This window comes from Bos taurus, chromosome 3, assembly GCF_002263795.3.
Source record: "Bos taurus isolate L1 Dominette 01449 registration number 42190680 breed Hereford chromosome 3, ARS-UCD2.0, whole genome shotgun sequence".
Taxonomy (NCBI): Eukaryota; Metazoa; Chordata; class Mammalia; order Artiodactyla; family Bovidae; genus Bos; species Bos taurus.
The window spans coordinates 80,552,172-80,573,940 of NC_037330.1; the positions used below are offsets into that span (position 1 = coordinate 80,552,172).

General features: G+C 48.5%; 1 protein-coding gene across 4 annotated transcripts in view; it reads left to right on the plus strand.

Annotated features, from left to right (window-relative positions):
- The window catches only part of JAK1 (Janus kinase 1), a 139,441-nt gene that overhangs the window by 107,606 nt on the left and 10,066 nt on the right, over positions 1–21,769 (plus strand). For all 4 annotated transcript variants that reach the window (NM_001206534.1, XM_024989562.2, XM_024989561.2 and 1 more), the window contains 8 exons: positions 948–1,105; positions 2,969–3,092; positions 5,289–5,475; positions 14,836–14,942; positions 17,983–18,126; positions 18,884–18,971; positions 19,437–19,564; positions 20,201–20,336. In NM_001206534.1, coding sequence (NP_001193463.1) covers positions 948–1,105; positions 2,969–3,092; positions 5,289–5,475; positions 14,836–14,942; positions 17,983–18,126; positions 18,884–18,971; positions 19,437–19,564; positions 20,201–20,336 — 1,072 coding nt within the window. The remainder of the gene's footprint in view (positions 1–947; positions 1,106–2,968; positions 3,093–5,288; positions 5,476–14,835; positions 14,943–17,982; positions 18,127–18,883; positions 18,972–19,436; positions 19,565–20,200; positions 20,337–21,769) is intronic.

Sequence of the window (21,769 nt, forward strand, 5' to 3'; positions counted from 1 at the left end):
TACATCCCTCTGCCCGCACCCCTTCATCGGTCTCGTCTCTGCTTTTCTCTGCCACCAGCCTTTTCTTTCTCCATTGTTATGGAAAGAGTGTTATACTCCAGTGTCGTTTTGCCCTTCTCTTAAGGCTCCAGTGTGTGTTAATGTTAGTATTTTTGTGAGCCAAAGCTCTAAATCACGGCTTTATATACCTTCCTTCATCAGATGTTCCTGGTTGACCCCACAGTTCCAACTCAAATAAACGCTCATCTCTGCTCAGGGTTATAGGATTAAGACAAAAACCTCACCTGTCTTTACCTCGGAGCATTTTTCTTCCTTCCATGAAAACTACCTCCCTCCTCCTCTTTCTTGCCTTTGCCTCTCCCGCTGTGAGTAATACTGGGCCTCCTCCAGACCCTCAGAGTTCCCTAATCTCACAACCTCATCATTGTGTCCGGGACCGTTCCTGAATTAAAATCCAGAGTTTCACCCTCTGAGCCAGCTCTGGATGGGATAAAGCACCTGTGCCTCTTTCTTTTTCTATAAGCAGGAATAATGTGTAGTGCCAGGACCAGGGTACGACCTGCACACTCTCTGTTCTTCCCGCCTCCACTCTTTTATGTTGTTGCCACCTTGAATCAGCCTTCCTCTTCCATCTGGTCCCAGGGGCAGCTTCTCCATGGTCTCATGTCTCCCACACAGCTGCCTGTCCCCTGCTCCCCCTATATACACTATTCTTCATCCAAAAAAAGGTTTGAAGTAATAGATAAAAGAGTGTGGTGAACAGTCAGAATCGTTTATAAATGCAAGGGTGCAGTTACTGTCAACAGAAGGAGCTTCCCTGCGGGGTCATGCATCCTCCATTGTGTTGAACATGAATATCTTCTCACTGTGTACCTGCCCAGAGAGTCAGCTGCTGCTTGAGATGGCAGGCATGTGATGTAACCATGGGCATTTCTGCTCTCTTGCAGGAACTGAAGCTCTCTTCCCACGAGGAGGCCTTGTCCTTCGTGTCCCTGGTCGATGGCTACTTCCGGCTCACGGCAGACGCCCATCACTACCTCTGCACTGACGTGGCTCCCCCATTGATCGTCCACAACATACAGAATGGCTGTCATGGTCCAATCTGGTTGGTTCGATAACTTTTCCAGTTATCTTTGGTGTGAAAAGAACAAAGAGATGAAGGGGAGGGTGGCCTTCTCAGGCATGGGTGTCATCAAGCATTAGGCTGAGCACTTCCTTGGTGCCCTTGACTGTCCCTGCCATCCTGGCCAGGCCTTCCCGTCACCTCTTCTCCGTTATGTGGGTGTCCTCACAGTTGAACCCCTCACCTCTCCATAGCTGACCCAGAAGCGCTATACATCCCAACTCCTTGCTATGCTAAACGCTCTGGGTGATGCGAGAAAGATAGCGCATAGATCTCCTCAGCAGATGGTGTAGTGAGAAACAGAATCCCGAGTGGGCTTGTCCTCCGGTGCCAGATGCACAGTGAGGGTGACCAAGCCTCAGTGCTGCAAGGGCTTTGCTGGGTGTCTCGTCCCACCTGTATCTCAGACACCTCTGGTGATGGCGCCCCTGGTGCTTCACAAGGCAGCGAGAAGCTTGGAGCTCTGCAGACTTGCTCACCCTTCTGATGGGGAGTTGAGGTCTGCCTCCTTGTAGGTTCTGTCTACTCATCTGAGTTCTGCAGTTTGGAATGGTAGGAATTCAACTTCCTCTTATCCATGACCGTCCTTCAGGAAAAGGAACACAGCTGCTAGGTTTCTTCTGAGTCTCTTCCAGACCACAGTGTATCTGTGGAAGCACCTCTTCAGCCACCTTTCGCACGAAGCGGTCCCCACCTTCTTCCCGATCCTGGGTGCCTTGTGGACCGGCAGTTTGTCAGTGGTGTGGTCCCAGCATGGAGAGGCTCTCACACACACAGAATTGCAGAGCAAGGGCTGAGCTTTATAATAAAGCATGGCCCTCAGATATCTAACTATAGTTAAGCGTCAGGGCTGTGGCACCTGCTTCTCCCCTTAGATTGGAAAGCCCTCCCTCCCGAGTCCATACACCCACCACTTCCTTTAGGGTCACTCACATGTCACCTTATTGGTGAAGTCTTCCCTGACCACCTTATATAAAATAATGACACCTCTTCCCCCTCTGTACCCGACCCTCCCTGACTCCTTCAGTCTGCTTTATTTGTTTTCAGTGGCGTTTATTGCCTCCTGCCACGTTCAGTTTATGTACTTTGATTCTGTCTGCCTGCGCTTATCACCCGATGACTTGGAGCCCTTGGTGCCCTTCTAACACAGATTGACCACACAGCCCCCTTACCAGCCTCAGTGAGCAGAACTCACTGCATGTAGTAACCTCATGTGTGGATTTATTGAGCAGCTGTTTGTTCACTGCATCCTGTGTGCGAGACTCTTCCGTCCTGGGGACACAGGAGTGTCGGACAGGCATGTTTTCTACTCACAGCCTTTCAGTTCTCGTTGATTTCTTTATTCAGTCTTTATTTCTCAGTTATTCATTTATCTATTGATAAGTGATATGATAAGCTGCTATGAGCCAGGCATGCACTGGTTATTGTGGATACAGCAATGAACAGGACAGCCCCAAATTCCTGCTATCCTGAGGCTCACGTTCCAGTTGTGCAGCCTGGGATGGTGGTGGAGGGACCCCTACCACAGCATCGAGGCAGCTCCACGTCCCAGCCTTGGGGGAGCTCTTCTGGCCAGAGTGGAGACGGTGTGTGTGGGGAAGTCGGGGATGGGTGGGCTCAGGGCCTGGGGCAGTGGGCTGAGCCCCCTTCTTGACCTTGGAGACCTGGTCTGTTTTGAGGCTTCTCAGCACCTCAGCCTGCCTCACATCTTACACAGGAGAGGATAGGACCCAGGCCAGGTAATACGAGGGGACAGCAGGCTTGAGGCCTCTGAGGGCGTGGGTGTCCGTGGGGCTTGGCGTGCTTCTGTTTGGTGTGAGCTCCCTCTCTGCCTCTCTCTCCTAGCACGGAGTATGCCATCAATAAGCTGCGGCAGGAGGGGAGCGAGGAGGGGATGTACGTGCTGCGGTGGAGCTGCACCGACTTTGACAACATCCTTATGACCGTCACCTGCTTCGAAAAGTCTGAGGTCAGCTTGGGGGCTAGCTCGGGCCGCGCGCAGCCCACCCAGGAGCTTGCGTGGTGAGGGGCGGGAGTCAGAGACCTGGGCCCCTGAGGAGCCCCCGCAGTTCTGACGCGGGCCGCCTGCTCTCCCAACGGAGCCCACTTGCAGGCAGTCGACCCTTTGGTCCTCAAGACCCTTTGTTTCTTCCTTCAGGGGACCCACAGCAGGGTTCTCTGTGCTCTGGAAGGTGGAATGTGGCCAGAAAACGAGCTCACACAAAGCACCCAGGGGCTTAAAGTGGTTTATTTTATACTCGGCTCTATCACAGACCCAAGCTCCGTCTGTCTGTGGCCTTCACTGGTACAAACCAGCACCAATAAGACCTATTGGAAACCTGACCTAACACAGTTTTCCCCAGATGGAAGCTGCAGGCATTTTACCAAATTGCTGTCCTGCATTTTAACAAGATTTCTGTTAATGACTCAGGTGTGGTTGGAAGCTGGGAATGATGTGAGAGAAATCCTAATATTTTGGCTCAGGTAGAAGCTGAATTCCTGACTTGGCCTCACTAAACCACAGTGCTTTGTGATTCATGTAATTTTTTAAAAAATACAAGGAATGGACTACTTTAAAAGAGAGAGTTTTACAGAATTAGTTCAGATAAATACACTGGTGTTGACTGGGTTCACCATGAGCTGTGAGAACTGAGGTGGGGGAGGGGCCAGCAAGGTGAGAGTCAGCGTATGTGTTACTGCAGGCCTCGGACATGGGAGGAAGAGTACAGGACAATCCCTGGGGCTGGACTCAGTCAGGAGTGGGGGAGGAAGTGGTGGAAGGAACCCAGTGCTGCCAGAGTCCTGGGCGAAGTCTCGAGGGGCTGCTGCTCGCCTGGGGTGCTCCTGGATGCTGCGGCCTTGGGGCTGACACAGGTGCAGTGGCTCAGCACCTGGCAGGCCTGTTGCCTTGGCAGGATTCCTTTCTTCTGCATTCAGTCAGTCTCTGGAGGAAGTTTTATGTTTTTACCAGGGATGGGAGCATGAGACGGCCCAGCCACCTTTGCAGGTGGAATTGACCTGGGCTGTACCGAGAATGTCAGTGATTCAGTCCCATTTTCAGGTTACCTGGGGAAATCTGGAATCAGAGATGGGGTCACTCCTACTGTTTGCTTCAGCTCAGCTGACATTGTGCTGAGCACTTTATCTGTATATTCTCATTTAAGCCTTACTATAGCCCTATAAGATAGGTTGCATTATCCCGTTGCACAGATGAAGAAACTGAGGCATCAAGATGTTAAAGATCTTGTCTTAGTTTACACCATAAGCAGATCTTTCTGGCCCTCATTCGAACCACTCAAATAGTGTTCTTTGTACAAAAGTTCTCATGAAGGAAAGCTTCTGCTGTACTTCCTCTCTGGGGCACCATGCAACCCGGAAACGAGACCAGACAGCTGTCTCCCACGTCCCCACAGGTTCTTAGAAGAGCTCAGTTTGAGGGAGTCCTGGATACATTTTGCTGTAGTACTTATTTCATATGTAATAATATTTGCTAACCTCTACTGAGTACTTGCTGTGCTATGCTTAGTCGTGTCTGACTCTCTGCGATCCCCTAGACTGTAGCCAGCCATGCTCCTTTTGTCCATGGGGATTCTCCAGGCAAGAATACTTGAGTCAATTGCCATGCCCTCCTCCAGAGGATCTTCCCAACCCAGGTCTCCCACATTGAAGGTGGATTCTTTACCTCTGAGCCACCAGGAAAGCCCCTATAAAGTGCTTACTTTTTTACATGCACCTTGCCATATAACCGTAGCCACAGTACTGAGGTCGGTGTTTTCATGGAGTTCATTTTAAGTGCCAAAGTGAAGTGATACTCTTGTGGAAATCATTGCTGTGTGAGACTGTTTCCCTGGTGTTATTTATAACTCCCATTTGTCAGCACCTTCTCCTGGATCTCCCTTATTACATATTATTTCTAATATTATTATTAGATAATATTATATATTATTAGATAATATTTACCTTTATTAGATATTATTTAATTTACATGTAATAAGCTTTTCATTTCTAAATAACTTTAGATTTACAGAAACGTTACGGAGATAGTATGGAGCTTCTGTTTGCCCTCCACCTGGCTTCTCCTATTGTTAACATCATACATACCCAGGAGAGGTTTGCCTGACCCCTTTTAAAACAAATTCTTTCTGATCATTTTCCTAAATGGCAGGTGCTGGGTATCCAGAAACAGTTCAAGAACTTTCAGATCGAGGTGCAGAAGGGCCGCTACAGCCTGCATGGCTCGGACCGCAGCTTCCCGAGCCTTGGGGACCTCATGAGCCACCTAAAGAAGCAGATCCTGCGCACGGACAACATCAGCTTCGTGCTGAAGCGCTGCTGCCAGCCCAAGCCCCGAGGTCAGTGCCTCCGAGCCAGAGGCGGGCTGCACCCCTCGCCACGCTCCGAGCCCAGGCCAACCGAAAGGCACTGGGCGCGCTGAGGAAAGTGGTTCTTGTGCCACAACTTCTGGGTGTTTTTCATTGGGTTTTGTTACACGTCTGTCCCTGGTTCACATCCTATTCCTCGGGCGTCAGCATTTTCTGTAGAAAAGACATACACCTTTTCTCAGTGTCTCAGTTAAGCTGCAGAAAGAGGCATGTTTAGGATTAGTAAGCAAGAATTTTTTTTCTTCCTTTTGATAAAATGTCCTGAGAGTTCCCCTATCAGTGGTTTATATGTCAGTCTGAGAAATGGTCCTGGCACATCTTCTGTGGGCCAAGGATTATGTTAGAGGCAGAGAAATGCACACGACGCAGTCCCTATGCCCCAAGGGATTCCAGCCTAATACAAAAAAATGTTATAGATAAATGAGGCCACTGCAGCATATGATCATCAGCATAATACACACACACATATTAAGCCCTGGGGTTGCAGAGGAGAGGATGGTCAAGATCCCTGAGTCACATGGTGTGGATAGCTACACAGAGGAGGTGCATCTTGAGCCAAGTGTGGATAGTGAACAGTGCTGCCAGTTAGCTAAGGGAATTCCCAGCACGCGTGTGCAGGGCAAAGCAGAAAGCAGATGTAGACACTGCAGAAAAGCAGTAGAGGGCTAAAGTGTTCGTGACATTGTACAGGAGACAGGGATAGAGACCATCCCCAAGAAAAAGAAATCCAAAAAGCAAAATGGCTGTCTGAGGAGGACTTACAAATAGCTGTGAAAAGAAGAGAAACAAAGAGCAAAGGAGAAAAGGAAAGATATACCCATTTGAATGCAGAGTTCCAAAGAAGTGAGGAGAGATAAGAAAGCCTTTCTCAGCGATCAGTGCAAAGAAATAGAGGAAAACAATAGAATGGAAAAGACTAGAGATCTGTTCAAGAAAATTAGAGATACCAAGGGAACATTTCATGCAAAGATGGGCTCGATAAAGGACAGAAATGGTATGGACCTAACAGAAGCAAAAGATATTAAGAAGAGGTGGCAAGAATATGCAGAAGAACTGTACAAAAAAGATCTTCACGACCGAGTTAATCATGATGGTGTGATCACTCACCTAGAGCCAGACATCCTGGAATGTGAAGTCAAGTGGGCCTTAGGAAGCATCACTACGAACAAAGCTAGTGGAGGTGATAGAATCCCAGTTCAGCTATTTCAAATCCTGAAAGATGATGCTGTGAAAGTGCTGCACTCAATTTGCCAGCAAATTTGGAAAACTCAGCAGTGGCCACAGGACTGGAAAAGGTCAGTTTTCATTCCAATTCCAAAGAAAGGCAATGCCAAAGAATGTTCAAACTACCGCACAATTGTACTCATTTCACATGCTAGTAAAGTAATGCTCAAAATTCTCCAAGCCAGGCTTTAGCAATATGTGAACCATGAATTTTCAGGTGTTCAAGATAGATTTAGAAAAGATAGAGGAACCAGAGATCAAATTGCCAACATCTGCTGGATCATTGAAAAAGCAAGAGAGTTCCAAAAAAACATCTATTTCTGCTTTATTGACTATGTCAAAGCCTTTGACTGTATGGATCACAATAAACTGTGGAGAATTCTGAAAGAGATGAGAATACCAGACCACCTGACCTGCCTCTTGAGAAACCTGTATGCAGGTCAGGAAGCAACAGTTAGAACTGGACATGGAACAACAGACTGGTTCCAAATAGGAAAAGGAGTCCGTCAAGGCTGTATATTGTCACCCTGCTTATTTAACTTCTATGCAGAGTACATCATGAGAAACGCTGGGCTGGAAGAAACACAAGCTGGAATCAAGATTGCCGGGAGAAATATCAATAACTTCAGATATGCAGATAATACCACCCTTATGGCAGAAAGTGAAGAAGAACTAAAGAGCCTCTTGATGAAAGTGAAAGAGGAGAGTGAAAAAGTTGACTTAAAGCTCAACATTCAGAAAACTAAAATCATGGCATCCGGTCTCATCACTTCATGGCAAATAGATGGGGAAACAGTGGCTGACTTTATTTTTTGGGGCTCCAGAATCCCTGCAGATGGTGATTGCAGCCATGGAGTTAAAAGATGCTTACTCCTTGGAAGGAAAGTTATGATCAACCTAGATAGCATATTCAAAAGCAGAGATATTACTTTGTCAACAGAGGTCCGTCTAGTCAAGGCTATAGTTTTTCCAGTGGTCATGTATGGATGTGAGAGTTGGACTATAAAGAAAGCTAAGTGCTGAAGAATTGAAGCTTTTGAACTGTGGTGTTGGAGAAGACTCTTGAGAGTCCCTTGGACTGCAAGGAGATCCAACCAGTCCATTCTGAAGGAGATCAGTCCTGGGTGGTCATTGGAAGAACTGATGTTGAAGCTGAAACTGCAATACTTTGGCCACCTGATGCGAAGAGCTGACTCATTTGAAAAGACCATGATGCTGGGAAAGATTGAGGGCAGGAGGAGAAGGGGACGACAGAGGATGAGATGGCTGGATGGCATCACCGACTCAACGGACACAAGTTAGGTAGGCTTCGGGAGTTGGTGATGGACAGGGAGGCCTGGCGTGCTGCGGTTCATGGGGTTGCAGAGTCGGACACAAATGAGCAACTGAACTGAACTAAATATGTTCAGTGCACTTAGAAAGAAGGAAGGAGGAGGCGACTAGTGCAGACTCAGGATCATTGGAGGCTTTGTTTGCCACACCATGGAACTGGACTTTATTGTGCAGGCAGTGAGGAGTCATGGGTGGATCACGGAGTGAAATGGATAGAAGAGGTGAAGAACTTGGCCACTTTTATTATTAATTTTTGTTGTGGTAAACTTGCTTTACAATGCTGTATTAGCTTCTGCATAGCAAAATGGACCAGTCACACATATACATATATCCCCTTGCTCTTTTTTTTTGAAATTGAATTATTGTTGATTTACAGTGTTACATTTCTGATGTACAGCAAAGTGATTCACATATCTGTATATTTTTTCAGATTCTTTTCCATTATAGTTTATTACAAGCTGCTTAATATAGTGCCATGTGTATACAGTAGGACTTTGTTTACCTATTTTTATATATAGTAGTTTGTATCTGCTAATTTCAAATTCCTAACTTATCCTGACATGCACTCCATTTCCTTTTTGGTAAGGATAAGTTTGTTTTCTGTGTTTGTGAGTCTGTTTCTGTTTTAGAAATAAGTTCATTCCATATGTAAGTGATCATATGGTTTTGTCTTTCTCTGTCTGACTTACTTCACTTAGTCTGATAATCTCCGGGTCCATCCATGTTGCTGCAAATGGCATCATTTCATACTTTTTATGATTGAATAATGTTCCATTGTGTGTGTGTGTCAGACATGCATTGTGTGTGTGTGTGTATATATTTCTGTGTGTCTCTCTATACTGCACATCTTCTTTATCCATTCATCTGTCAGTGGACGTTTAGGTTGTTTCCCTGTTTTACTGAGATATGTTCCCTCTCTATCCATTTTGAATGGATGTTTAATTTTATCAAATGCTTTTTCTGCATCTATTGAGATGATCATGTGGTTTGTCTTTTCTTTTGTTGATGTGGTGTATCACATAGATTGATTTGTGTTTGTTGAACCATTTTTGTGACCCTGAGATGAATCTATCTCAGTCATGGTGTGTGATCCTCTTTATGTGTTGCTGAATTACATTTGCTAGTATTTTATTGAGGAGTTTTGTGTCTGTATTCATTAGAGATATGGGCCTATAATTTCCTTTCTTGCTGTTGTCTTTGTCTGGTTTTAGTATCAGGAAGATGGTGGCTTCATAAAACGAATTTGGGAGTGTTCCTTCCTCTTGAGTCTTTTGAAAGAGTTTGAGAAGGATCGATGTAAGTTTTTCTTTGTATGTTTGGTAGCATTCCCCAGTGATTGCTCTTTTTTAAGCACCATCGACAGTGTCATTGATGTCCTGCTGGTAGATTCATCACCTCTTAGAATGTGAGAACTGTAAGGTCACGTACGGTCACTTGATCAGTGTCCCGTCTGATAGGAGAGAAAACAGATCTGGAGATGTGAAGTGGGTCTCATTAAAGGCCAGGGTCAAAGGGGTTTTGAGTGCCTGGTCTATCTCCAGTGCCAGATCCCTTGAGTACCAATTATTTTGATGTTTCTCTGCCACACAGTACTGGCCTGCATACGTCAGATTCCTTTCTTAGGAGGAGTCAGGCCTTAAGGAAAGGGCAGCACATTGTTCCTGAGGACCCAGCAAGTGTAGTCAAAGACACTCTCAGTTCGGTTCAGTTGCTCAGTCGTGTACAAATCTTTGTGACCCCGTGGACTGCAGTACTCCAGGCTTCCCTGTTCATCACCAACTCCCAGAGCCTACTCAAACTCAGGTCCATCACATCAGTGATGCCATCCAACCATCTCGTCCTCTATCGTCCTCTTCTCCTCCCGCCTTTAATCTTTCCCAGCAACAGGGTCTTTTCCAGTGAGACAGTTCTTCACATCAGGTGGCCAAAGTATTGGAGTTTCAGCTTTAGCATCAGTCCTTCCAATGAATATTCAGAACTGATTTCCTTTAGGATGGACTGGTTGGATCTCCTTGCAGTCCAAGGGACTCTCAAGAGTCTTCTCCAACACCACAGTTCAGAAGCATCAATACTTCAGCGCTCAGCTTTCTTTATAGTCCAACTCTCCCATCCATATATGACCACTGGAAAAACCATAGCTTTGACTAGAAGGACCTTTGTTGGTCAAATGTCTCTGCTTTTAAATATGCTGTCTAGGTTGGTCATAGCTTTACTTCCAAGGAGTAAGCATCTTTTAATTGCATGGCTGTAGTCATCATCTGCAGTGATTTTGGAGCCCCCCCAAAATAAAATCAGCCACTGTTTCCCCATCTATTTGCCATGAAGTGATGGGACCGGATGCCATGATTTTAGTTTTCTGAGTGTTGAGTTTTAAGCCAACTTTTTCACTCTCCTCTTTTACTTTCATCAAGGGGCTCTTTAGTTCTTCTTCACTTTCTGCCATGAGGATGGTATCATTTGTGTATCTGTAGTTATTGATATTTCTCCTAGCAATCTTGATTCTGGCTTGTGCTTCTTCCAGCCCAGCGTTTCTCATGATGTACTCTGCATATAAGTTAAATAAGCAGAGTGGCAATATACAGCCTTGACGTACTCCTTACCTGATTTGGAACCAGTTTGTTGTTCCATGTCCAGTTCTGTTACTTCTTGACCTGCATACAGATTTTCTCAAGAGGCAGGTAAGGTGATCTGGTATTCCCATCTTTTTCAGAATTTTCCACAGTTTATTGTGATCCACACACTCAAAGGCTTTGGCATAGTCAGTAAAGCAGAAGTAGATGTTTTTCTGGAACTCTCTTGCTTTTTCGATGATCCAGCAGATGTTGACAATTTGATCTCTGGTTCCTCTGCCTTTTCTAAATCCAGCTTGAACATCTGGAAGTTCACAGTTCACATACTGTTGAAGCCTGGCTTGGAGAATTTTGAGCATTACTTTACTAGCGTGTGAGATGAGTGCAATTGTGCGGTAGTTTGAGCATTCTTTGGCATTGCCTTTCTTTGGGATTGGAATGAAAACCGACCTTTTCCAGTCCTGTGGCCACTGCTGAGTTTTCCAGATTTGCTTGCATATTGACTCTAGCACTTTAACAACATCATCTTTTAGGATTTTAAATATCTTAACTGGAATTCCATCACCTTCACTAGCTTTGTTGGCAGTGATGCTTCCTAAGGCCCACTTGACTTCGCATTTCAGGATGTCTGGCTCTAGGTCACTGATCACACCATCACGGTTATCTGGGTCATGAAGATCTTTTTTGTATAGTTCTTCTGTGTATTCCTGCCATCTCTTCTTAATATCTTCTGCTTCTGCTTATTCCATACTATTTCTGTCCTTTATTGTGCTCATCTTTGCATGAAATGTTCCTTTGGTATCTCTGATTTTCTTGAAGAGATCTCTAGTCTGTCTGTTAACAGAGTGTGTCTGTGAGTCTTTCCGTGCGTGGTGGGCAGAGGAAGCAACACCAGCACAAAAAGGGGCCTGGGTGCTTGATGTTTGAATCGCTTTTTGGTCTCCTAGCAAGGCACTGTCATTGAACTCGGTGAAAGAGGAAGGACTTGTGTGCTTGTTGATCAGATAGGGTTTCCTGCTAGCCTGGGGGTGTAACTTGCAGCCTTTGTTTTTGTGCTTCAAGATACTCTGCAAAGGTAAAAACACATCTGCCACTTGACTGTGAGACCTCAGGGTGGACTCTAACCTTAGAGCCCAGGAACCCTATTCACTCGCATAATCTCTCCTTCCAGATATGAGAGGCCCTTTTCGCTTTAGTGGGTTCAGGCTGAGGCTGAGGAAATGGAGCACTGCAGGCCCGGGAGGCAAGGTGGCGGCAGGCTGGAGACGGGCATGTGGTTTCTCTGCTGGAATTTGCTGGGAGGCCTCTGGTGCGGCTGCCACCTTGCTGGGGACTGGCGGCTGCGGCGGGAGAAGCACAGGAACAGGGCTGAACCCTCCTCACGGCTTCTGCTGAGGCTTCTGGAGCACTGAGCTGAATGTGATGCTCAGTGTTTGTCTCTCCACTTGATTATAAACTCTTAAGACAGGATCTGGGTCTCACCACGATGATTCATGGGAGAGGCAGCCCCCAGCACAGAATGGGCGCTCCTTCATGTCGAGTGAATAGTTACAGCAGGAGCCACCACATTGGTGTGTACCTACTAGTCCCAAGCAGTTTATCTGCATTTTTAAGTTAGTTCTTTGTAGCTTTTATAAATATGAGGAAATTGAGAATCAGAAATATTCACTAACTTGTTCAGAATCACACAACTGTTTGTATCCCTAGTGGTTACACTGAGAGTAGCAGTTTAAAAAAAAAAGTAGCAGTAAATAATAATGGTGATGATAATGGCTGCTGTCATCTATTATCACATGAGTAATTCTTAAGTTTGCCAGCCACCCACTGAGGTTCTTTCATGGTTTAAGTTGTTTAATCTTCATAATGATCCATAGTATGTTGCTATCCATTATACTTACTCAAGATTGCTTCGATAGTTAGAGGAGGCATGGGAATTTGAACTCATGTTTTCCGACTCCAACCACAGTGCTCTTTCCCCTGTATCACACCCTCTGCAGAGTTACAAGTGCAGTTACCAGCCCGAGACTCTGGGGTGAGGGTCAGTTCTCCTGACCTTTGGGGGTGGGTGCTGTGGGGGGTAGAGCGAGACTATGCGTATGTGGGTGGCTTTTCCACGTATGCCCTCAGAAGCCTCGTCTTCCCTCTGCCACCTGCAAATTAGAGAAGTGGCGCAATTGTGAAAACTGAGGAGAGTGTCATTTTGAGTTTCTCAGCGCCTCAGCCCTTCTGAGCACTGGCTTCCGATGGCCAGAGCCCAGCCTGGGTTTCACACTTCAATGCACCCAAGAAACTTCATGGAATAAATAAAATCAGGCGGCCCCTCAGAATGAGTGTGATAGTCAAGAAAGTCTACTTCTCTTGTGCCTTGCCCAGTGCTGCTGTCCCTCTCCAAGTCTGAGGGTGACCGTGTTAAGAGATGGGGAACTACTGACCAGTCACCACTGATTCTCTCATGTTCTCATCCGTGCAGTCAAATCTTGGAGCTTGATTTCTACACGGTTCAGCTCTGACACTAAGGACTTAGCAGATCATTGCCAAAGCTCCAGGAATCAGGTGGTGCAACACAGATGAAGGTGCTGACCGATGTGACACCGTTCATAGTCACAGGGGCTGCCAGTTACGGGGCAGTCACCTCCCACCAGGCATTGACCCTCCACGAGCATCATCTCGTTTATCCCTCACAGCACCCCAGTGAGGAGCATAACTGTGTCCCCCATTTTTGTAGTGGGGAAACAGGTTCATGGACGTTTACCAGCTTTCCCCACTCTTGATCCCAGTTCCATGTTCTCTGAAGTGGCCCACAAATGGCCCCTGTTCCCACTCTCTTCTCTGATTTCCTCAGTGGCCCTACTGCCTACACCCTTCCCTTGGGCACCACTCAGGTGGCCCTTTCTTCATGTCTTTTCTCCAGAGTTGCCTGCTTGAAGCTGATTTTTCCCAGGTAACTGGGGTTAGAGTCAGGATAACAGAATGGAGGAGAGTCTGAAAACGGGGTACTCAAGGTATGATAACGGGGGAGCCTGTATCTGAACAAGCTTTTGGCTCCCAGATTTGTACCCCCTTCCACTAGGGCCAGGCATGCTGTGGAGGCAAGAGACTGGAGCCAGCCCTGAATGCAGCATGAATCGAGAGCCTGACCTTGGGCAAATGATTTAATAGCTCTGAATCTGTTTTCTGATCTATAAGGGGATAAGAATACTATATATCTCATAGGATTGTCATAAGGGAAGGAGCTAATGTGTATAAAACTCCGTAGGACAGTGGCTGGCACAGAGAAGGTAGTCAGAAAGTGTGAGCTGAAAAAAACAAAAGAAAATAACAAATCCTGCCTGGCAGGATAGAGGATTTGAGTCACTTGGCCCATTGCTTAAGGACAGTGGATGAATACTCTGGTGACTGGTCCGATCTGGAAGGTGCTTTCTTCCCTCACGATAACCTTGGAACTCAGAGTGGCTCCATGGTGGGACGGCGACTTGCATGCCACCTGTGCTCACCCTGACTTAGCAGATTTTATAAGGGGTCTAGTTTGTTATTTGAATCAGTAGAATCTGGGGGATGGTCTGCTTGAAATCTGAACATTGAGCCAGCCGTTCATTAAATGCCTCCTTGTTGTCGGCACTGCTAGGAACTAGAAAGCCTCTGGCACAGCCTTCTTTTTTGGGTCACCCACCCTGTTCTTCACGGAACCTGGGGTTTTAACCCTCCCATTTTGGTTCCTGTCACTTCTGGTGTGCTTCCTTTGTCCTCAGTTCTCATCCTTCAGCCCACACTCTGTTCTTCATTCATATGTTTAACAAGTATTTATTGAGTGCCTACTGTGTACCAGGCTGTGAAGGCAGAGCAGGAAATAATACAGACACAGGCCCTACCTTATAGAGTTTCTGTTCTCAGCTTCTAACATTTCATTTCCTCCCCTGACTTCTCTTACCAGTACAGATCCTGCTGTGTCAACCCCGGAGTGCCTGCCCTTTAAGAGTAGTGGCACAGATTTTGATTGATTATTTGGTTCATATTGGCTCTGTTATTAGCCTTGCTGATGAGCTCCTGGAGGGCAGGAATCAAGTACTTAGTAAATATTTGTTGAGTGACGGAGCCAACAAGTGCCCATGTATGTGTTGAGCAAGCCCATGGCCGAGGAGATGTTGGCAACTGGGACCTTAGACCTTCATTGCTCCACTCAGACTTCTCTTTCTTTCTTCCATAGAAATCTCCAATCTGCTGGTGGCCACCAAGAAAGCCCAGGAGTGGCAGCCTGTCTACACCATGAGCCAGCTGAGTTTCGATCGAATCCTCAAGAAAGATATTACGCAAGTGAGTCATTGCTGCCATTCCTGGGAACAGACCTGGCCCTGCCTCCTCACAGTGGAGAAGCCTGGGGAACCTGGGGAGAACAAAGTCATGTTTGCAGAGATCCTGATGAACAAGGGGACTTCCCTTTCATAGGTGAAGCTGGTCAGCCAGCAGGTGCCCTGCTGTCCACCCAGCCTTGCTGATGCACCCTAGACTCTCTCCTTGAAGGACCTGGCTTAGTCAATTTTTGAATGGTTATCGAGGGCTACAGAGACCTTCCATTCCCGGTTCCTGTAGTTGTAGGGACCAGCCCTAGAAGTAGTTGGAGAATTTGATGGGCATGTTGACAGATCTCCATAGGGGATTATAGGCTGATGACTCTCATGGCCCCAAAACATGCTTTGTGACAAGGCGCTTCTGAATTTCAGTCCTGGGCTTTCTGATGACATTTCCAGACAGAACAAAGCTGAGGGCGCACAGAGCACAGTGAGGGAGCAGGAGACACACAGTTCAGACCTGAAGGAGAGAGCTGTGTCCAGAAACTGACACCTCAGACCAGGGTTCTAGCCTCCAGAGGGCTGTGGCCCAGTGTCTGCAGGCTTGGGCAGGCCCAGTTTTCCTCGTAGCTGCCCTTGGGCCTTGTAGGGTATGAGGTCCAGGGAACCCCCACTTTCTGTTATGTACCCCCCACCTAAGCCCCCTGACACAAGGGGGAGACTAAGCCAGTGTGCCAGCAGCCTGGGAGGGAAGGAAATCTGTGCAGGCCGCTTACTGCCCCAGAGAGGCTGCCCCATCTTGGAGGTGCTGGAGGGCGAGTCGTGGGCTCACTCGTTGAGGACCAGGCAAAGGGTAGCAGGCCTGAGGCTGGGTTGTTCATCTGCTTTTTGAAATCAGTTCCTGAAATGATTGAGGAGGTCTTGAGGGAGTGGAAGTCCACAGGGGCAAATGCCCTGCTTCACTATGTAAATGCTTTCCTGAGGGCAGATCTCACTGTTCTGTCCCTCAGGGTATCAGAGCTGTGTCCAGAGATGGGCAGCACCCCAGCCTCTTTTCTTCCTGGAACTTGACGTGTACCCAGGGTCTTCCTTCTCTTCTTCCCCTTGAGCCTCTGGGCCTCTGTGCCATCCTCTGTGCCTCCAGTGTTCATTTAGCCAAGAGTGACTGAGCACTTCCCTGTGCCAGGCATGACCGCCACCCTCAGCAGGCACACAGTCCGGTGGGGGAGGCAGATTCTTATCTATCCTGAGTAAATAATTAAACTATCAGGAGACAAGTCCCGAGTAGAGAGGTATGGCAGGGTGTGGGTCTGTCAAATGACCATGCTGCCTGGTCTTGGGACAGCAGTGGTGTCCTGGGGGAAGTGGCATCAAAGCAGAGCCCCAGAGGATGGACAAGCACTCAGCAAAGACAGGGCGCAGCGTGGGGGGAGGCTGGAGTGGGACACACAGTTGCTGTGGAATCCTTACCACACAGTGCTGTGACTTGGCCCCCGGAATAAGCAACGCTTCTGGGGGAACAGTAATTATTCTGAAAGCATATGGCTTTTACAGGATGTTCTGGGAACACAACTTCCCATAAGCTTGATGAATCGCTTCATGACAGATGCAGCTTTAATGAATAGCCACAGGGCCTTGCCAGGATACAGTAGACAGGGCAGATGTACCACCATTCTGCTGTGACAGATGACAAACGGTGGCATTTGTGCAAATTAATATACCAAATTAACGATTGTGTACATTCTTAAGAGAGACAGAAATCAGCCTAGGGAGTCAGCCACAAAGCATCTTCTGCATTTAGAGGAGGTCCTAGAATAATACATATCAGTAGAATGATAGAACTCCCAGTTACACGTTTTGTGGGGTTAATATCATTAGCTTGACAATGCCTGAGTTTCGTGACTCACATTTGGATTCACTCCAAATAGTAAGAGTATTTAATTCAGAATTATTAAAACTTAATCTCTGTGTGTGTGTGTGTTAGTCACTCAGCCATGTCTGACTCTCTGCAACCCCATGGACTGCAGCCCGCCAGGCTCCTCTGTCCATGGAATTCTCCAGGCAAGAATACTGGAGTGGGTTGTCATTTCCTTCTGCAGGGGATCTTCCTGACCCAGGGATCGAACCTGGGTCTCCCACATTGCAGGTGGAGTCTAAGCTTAAGCCAAAAGGGCCTTAAAGACAGATCATTGTTTGTTGTATGTTCAGGGCCTTGAGCAGATGATCTCATTTAGTTCTCATGCTGCTGATTTGGTTTTATTACCTTTTCATATGTGGGGAAACTGAGGCCTGTCCCTCCTGAGTCTGCCTCTGCTATCAGTCACCTTCCTCTAGGGATTGCTAGGGCATGTGCATGTACAAATTGTACTGCTAGTTTGAAAGCATGCACACGTATACCTGTGCATCAGATAGATGGGTAGAGAATGAATAGGTGCGAGGGGGCGATTAGACAAAACACATCGGCCGACAGATTGACTTCTACTCACCGTGTGCCAGGAACTTTTCTACCTAATTCTTCATTTGATAATTAACACCAACCCTAGGAGACAGGTATACTGTTAACCTATTTACAGAAAACGGGTGCAGACTGAGTGTGATGAAAGCAAGTTCCCCAAAGGCCAATAAGCAGTAGGGCCAGGACTCACAAGCCTGTTCTCCTATTTCCCAGCCTGTGGGTGGAGGAACCTCCTGCGATGTCCTGCTCTGGAGGCCCAGGGTGGGGCCAGCATTGGTGGCTATTAAGGGCACCCTTGGAAGTTGTACGAAAGGTCACTGTTGATATTTTGGCCCCAGGCTGTTCCTGGAGGGAGATACAGCGGGTTGCTGTTCAGAGAATAAGAGGATTGTCTCCTGGGGCCCAGAAAGTGCCTCCGCTGTGTTGGGCCAAGTAGCTTTTTGTTTCCTCTGGAGGCCTGACAGGCCCAGGCCCCGAGAGATGTGAGCTGCTGGGGCCCCTTTGCTGTTGTCCCACCCGAGCAGTGTGTGTGTGTGCCCCCCAGAGGACTCAGACCGGCATCACTGCAGCCCCAGGGAGGGTCACGCTAACCTCCCACTTCCCCCTTCAGGGCGAGCACCTTGGGAGAGGCACGCGGACACACATCTACTCTGGGACCCTCACGGATTACAAGGATGACGAAGGGACTTCTGAAGAGAAGAGAATAAAAGTCATCCTGAAGGTCTTAGACCCCAGCCACAGGGACATTTCTCTGGCAAGTGTCACCCTCCTCGCCCTCCCCCATCTGTGCAGCCAGTAGAGCACAGTGGGCTGAGAGGAACCCTTGCCCATTCTGGCCTTGTTTTCCAGTCAAGATTCCTTTCTTCAAATAGAATCTTGGGTTAACGCGGCATAGGAAGCAAGCGAGGGAGTACAGATACGGTGGTTTGAGCAGTCCCCCCACCTTGGCCTGTCCCTCCCTGTCTGTCCCACTCTCTCCTGTGTCCTCCTAGAGGTTCACGTGGCGGCCGTGGAGCCTTGGACACTAGCTGAGTGGTCTCAAAAGCCCTGATGCAGCCCAGGCTATCACCCAGAGTCTGGAAAAGTAAAGCCCAGAGGAGTCAAATGACTGACCCACGATTCCCACATCCTGTTAGAGACAAAGCCGAGTCTCGACAGACATCTGCTGCCTTGGTTTTCCTTTTATTCTAATATAGTGTCAAACGTTGTTACTTTGCAACCTTTGAAGGAAGCAGCAGTGGAAATGAATATCCAATGAGGAAGTTGCTGCCAGCCTAGCCCACCAGCCCAGCACTGTGTCCTATGGGGTTTCTACCTAAGTCCTATGTCCCAGCCAGGTGACACTCACAGTAGAGGCTTGGCAGTGCCTCTGGGCAGTTGAGGCCAGGCCTTTGGACGAGGACAGTGGTGAGCTTCCCTGGGATCCACTGCCTTCCCTCTCAGCTGAGCCACTTTAGGGTCCGGTCAGTGGAGGCCTGCCCTTGACATGTCTTTGTCCTGTTCTCCCACAGGCCTTCTTTGAGGCAGCCAGCATGATGAGGCAGGTCTCCCACAAACACATCGTGTACCTCTATGGGGTTTGCGTCCGAGATGTGGAGAGTAAGTGTTTCTCTTTGGAAGGGGAGGGTGGTCCTAGCCGGGGAGCATGGCTGCTGTGAAGATGACTGGGAGCTGACATCTACTTCATGTTGCTCAGGCTTCTTGCTTTTCTTTTTGTAATCAAGGAATGCAAAGTGCTGAGCAGGTCACTTGCTTAAGCTAGTAGTGGACATGGAAGTAAATCTCATTTGTTTTCATTGATTTCTTGAATGTTTACTTCTGGCCAGCTCTGGGTCCCACACTGGAAGTGGAGAGTGGGTGGGCTGAGTTCATTGCTCAGAGAGTCAGAGTAGAAGGAGCGTCAGGCAGGGCTTGAACCCAAGCCTGTCCGACTCTGAAGTACTGTGCCACTTGGACTGTCAAGCTGAGTACCAGTCAGTAAACCAGGCTCTGGTGAGGGAATCGGGGAGGGTGCTGTCCCAGATGGACGTCAGGTTGCAGATGTGGCCGTTTTTGTGTTTGTAGATATCATGGTGGAAGAGTTTGTGGAGGGGGGACCCCTGGACCTCTTCATGCATCGGAAAAGTGACGTCCTCACCACACCCTGGAAGTTTAAAGTTGCCAAACAGCTGGCCAGCGCCCTGAGTTACTTGGTAAGTATGTTCTGATGTCTGTCGTCTCAGCCAAGAACCAGAATTCCTAGTAGGGGAGGCAGGAGGGAGGTACTAACCAAGCAGACTGGAGGGCCCGGGCTGTGTGCCTTTATACAGGTGTGCCTGGTGATTAGTGAAAACCACCATCTTGGGCTGTTCTGTGTGCTTACGTATGGATCCTGCTTAGAGGGAAATTTTATCCCTTCAGAAGACTGACTTGGGTACTGCATTGTATGGTGAGAGTAGAAATATTACAGTACTTGCTGAATGAGTGAATGAATCTGTTGGGATCAGCAGTAGCTCACATTTATTGAGTGCTTACCATGCTTCAGCTGTGCATGTGTTTTTAGGCTCTCACCACTTTAATTCTCACAAAAGCCTTATGAAGCCTGCCCACCCACCACCCCCCTCCCCCGACCCTAGTCATCCCTGTCTCCCTGATGAGGGAAGTAGAGCAGAGGGATGTTATAGAACGTGCCCAAGTTGCACAGATCATCCATGGGAGCTCTTGGCTGCCCGGGTCTGGCTGAGGCTGGGGGAATGTGGGTTACGACCCGAGGGCTGGAAACAGGAGGGGGCTCGGGAAGGAGGGAGCAGCACTGCCATTTCTGCTGAGTCAGCCTTTTCACTCCGCAGGAGGATAAAGACCTGGTCCACGGAAATGTGTGCACTAAAAACCTCCTTCTGGCCCGCGAGGGCATCGACAGTGAGTGCGGCCCCTTCATCAAGCTCAGTGACCCTGGCATCCCCATCACTGTGCTCTCCAGGCAAGGTGCGCTCCCCCTCCCTCCCATGTCCTCCCCACCCCCTGCAGGCAGGTCCAGGCCAGCTGGGGAGGGGCTGGGCTGGGGTTCTCTCTCCTTTTAGAAAGCATACTTCTGCAAAAGGTGTCTGTTGCTCCTGCCCAGCCCTTGGGGGTGGAGGAGATGCTGTGCGGGGGAGGGTTGGTCTCTGACCTCAAGGAGCTGTCTGTGCAGTAGAAGAAACCACTTGGCCAAGACATATCTGGTCCTGGTGATGAAGGAGCTTGTTTGAGGTGTAGGGGTAGCACCTTGCTCAGAGGGAGGCTGTGGGTCCTGGGTGGTCAGAGGGGTGTCAGGAGGAATGGGCCCTGGGTCCTCCCTGTGTTCCTTTTGAAATCCCCTGTAGCGAGTGAGCAGTTTGGGGAGGTGCCTTAGCATTGCTGAGGCATCTTGTCTTTGAATGAGTCACCCTGAGCCGACAACTCCAGAGGAGTGGGCAGACCCGTCAGCTGAAACGCTGCGTGGCACTGCATAGTTCGTGCTCTGTCTCTAGGCCCATGTGGGGTCCCAGAGCACCCCTGGGCCTGGTACCCCCCACTTGCCATGGCCTGTGGTCTTCAGCAGTGAGAGTTTTGCTCAGTCATTCAGTCAAGGAATGGACTGAGTTTAGAAGGAAACCAGGATGAAGGACAGGCCTCACAAATAAGACCCAAATCATCCACTCTTTGGAAGGGGAGCAGGGAGCATCCTTTGGCACCTTTTGACACTTACTGCCTGGCCATCGTCCAGCAGTCCTGAGACGGACCCAGCCCTGAACCTGTCGGGGGTCCTATTATCAGCAAGGGTCTGAGACACAGACACCGGTGACTCTAGAACAAGTAGAGAAGCCTGGGGATGCTGCAAGAGGGGCCAGTAAAATTCAGAGGAGAGAGACGACATCCGGGGGGCCCAGAGAGTGAATCAGCAAGGAGGTGGGTTTCATCTGGGCCTTATAGGCCAGTGAGGTGAGCCGGCAGCAAGGCGACGGTAGGCACACGGTCCTAGGGCCAGCCTGCACTTGTCTGTCAGGAGGAAGGACGTGAGAAGGCGGGAAGGAGGGCCACCAGGCCTGAGCATCACTGCCCAGCTCGGGAGTGGCTTCTTGCCTGTTTCCATCAGGGGCTGAGAGGCTGCTCCAGGAGGCCACTGAGCTCATTCAGGGCCATTTCTGTGGACGTGGCAGGGGGTCCAAACAGCTTATTGGCCTTGGTCAGCAGCTGGGTGCAAGAGATGTGTGACTTCTTTTGTTCTTTCTCAAATGAAAGAAAACCCACGTTAGAGAAGTGTGACATTGGATGGTGCAGAGTGTGGGGGGAAGGGGAGGTTAGCCTGTGCCCACTCTGCATGTGTTGGCCTCTTCTCCCTGGCCTTCCCTTTCTTAACCCTTTGTCCATGTGACCTCCTCCACTCGGGGGTGACTTGC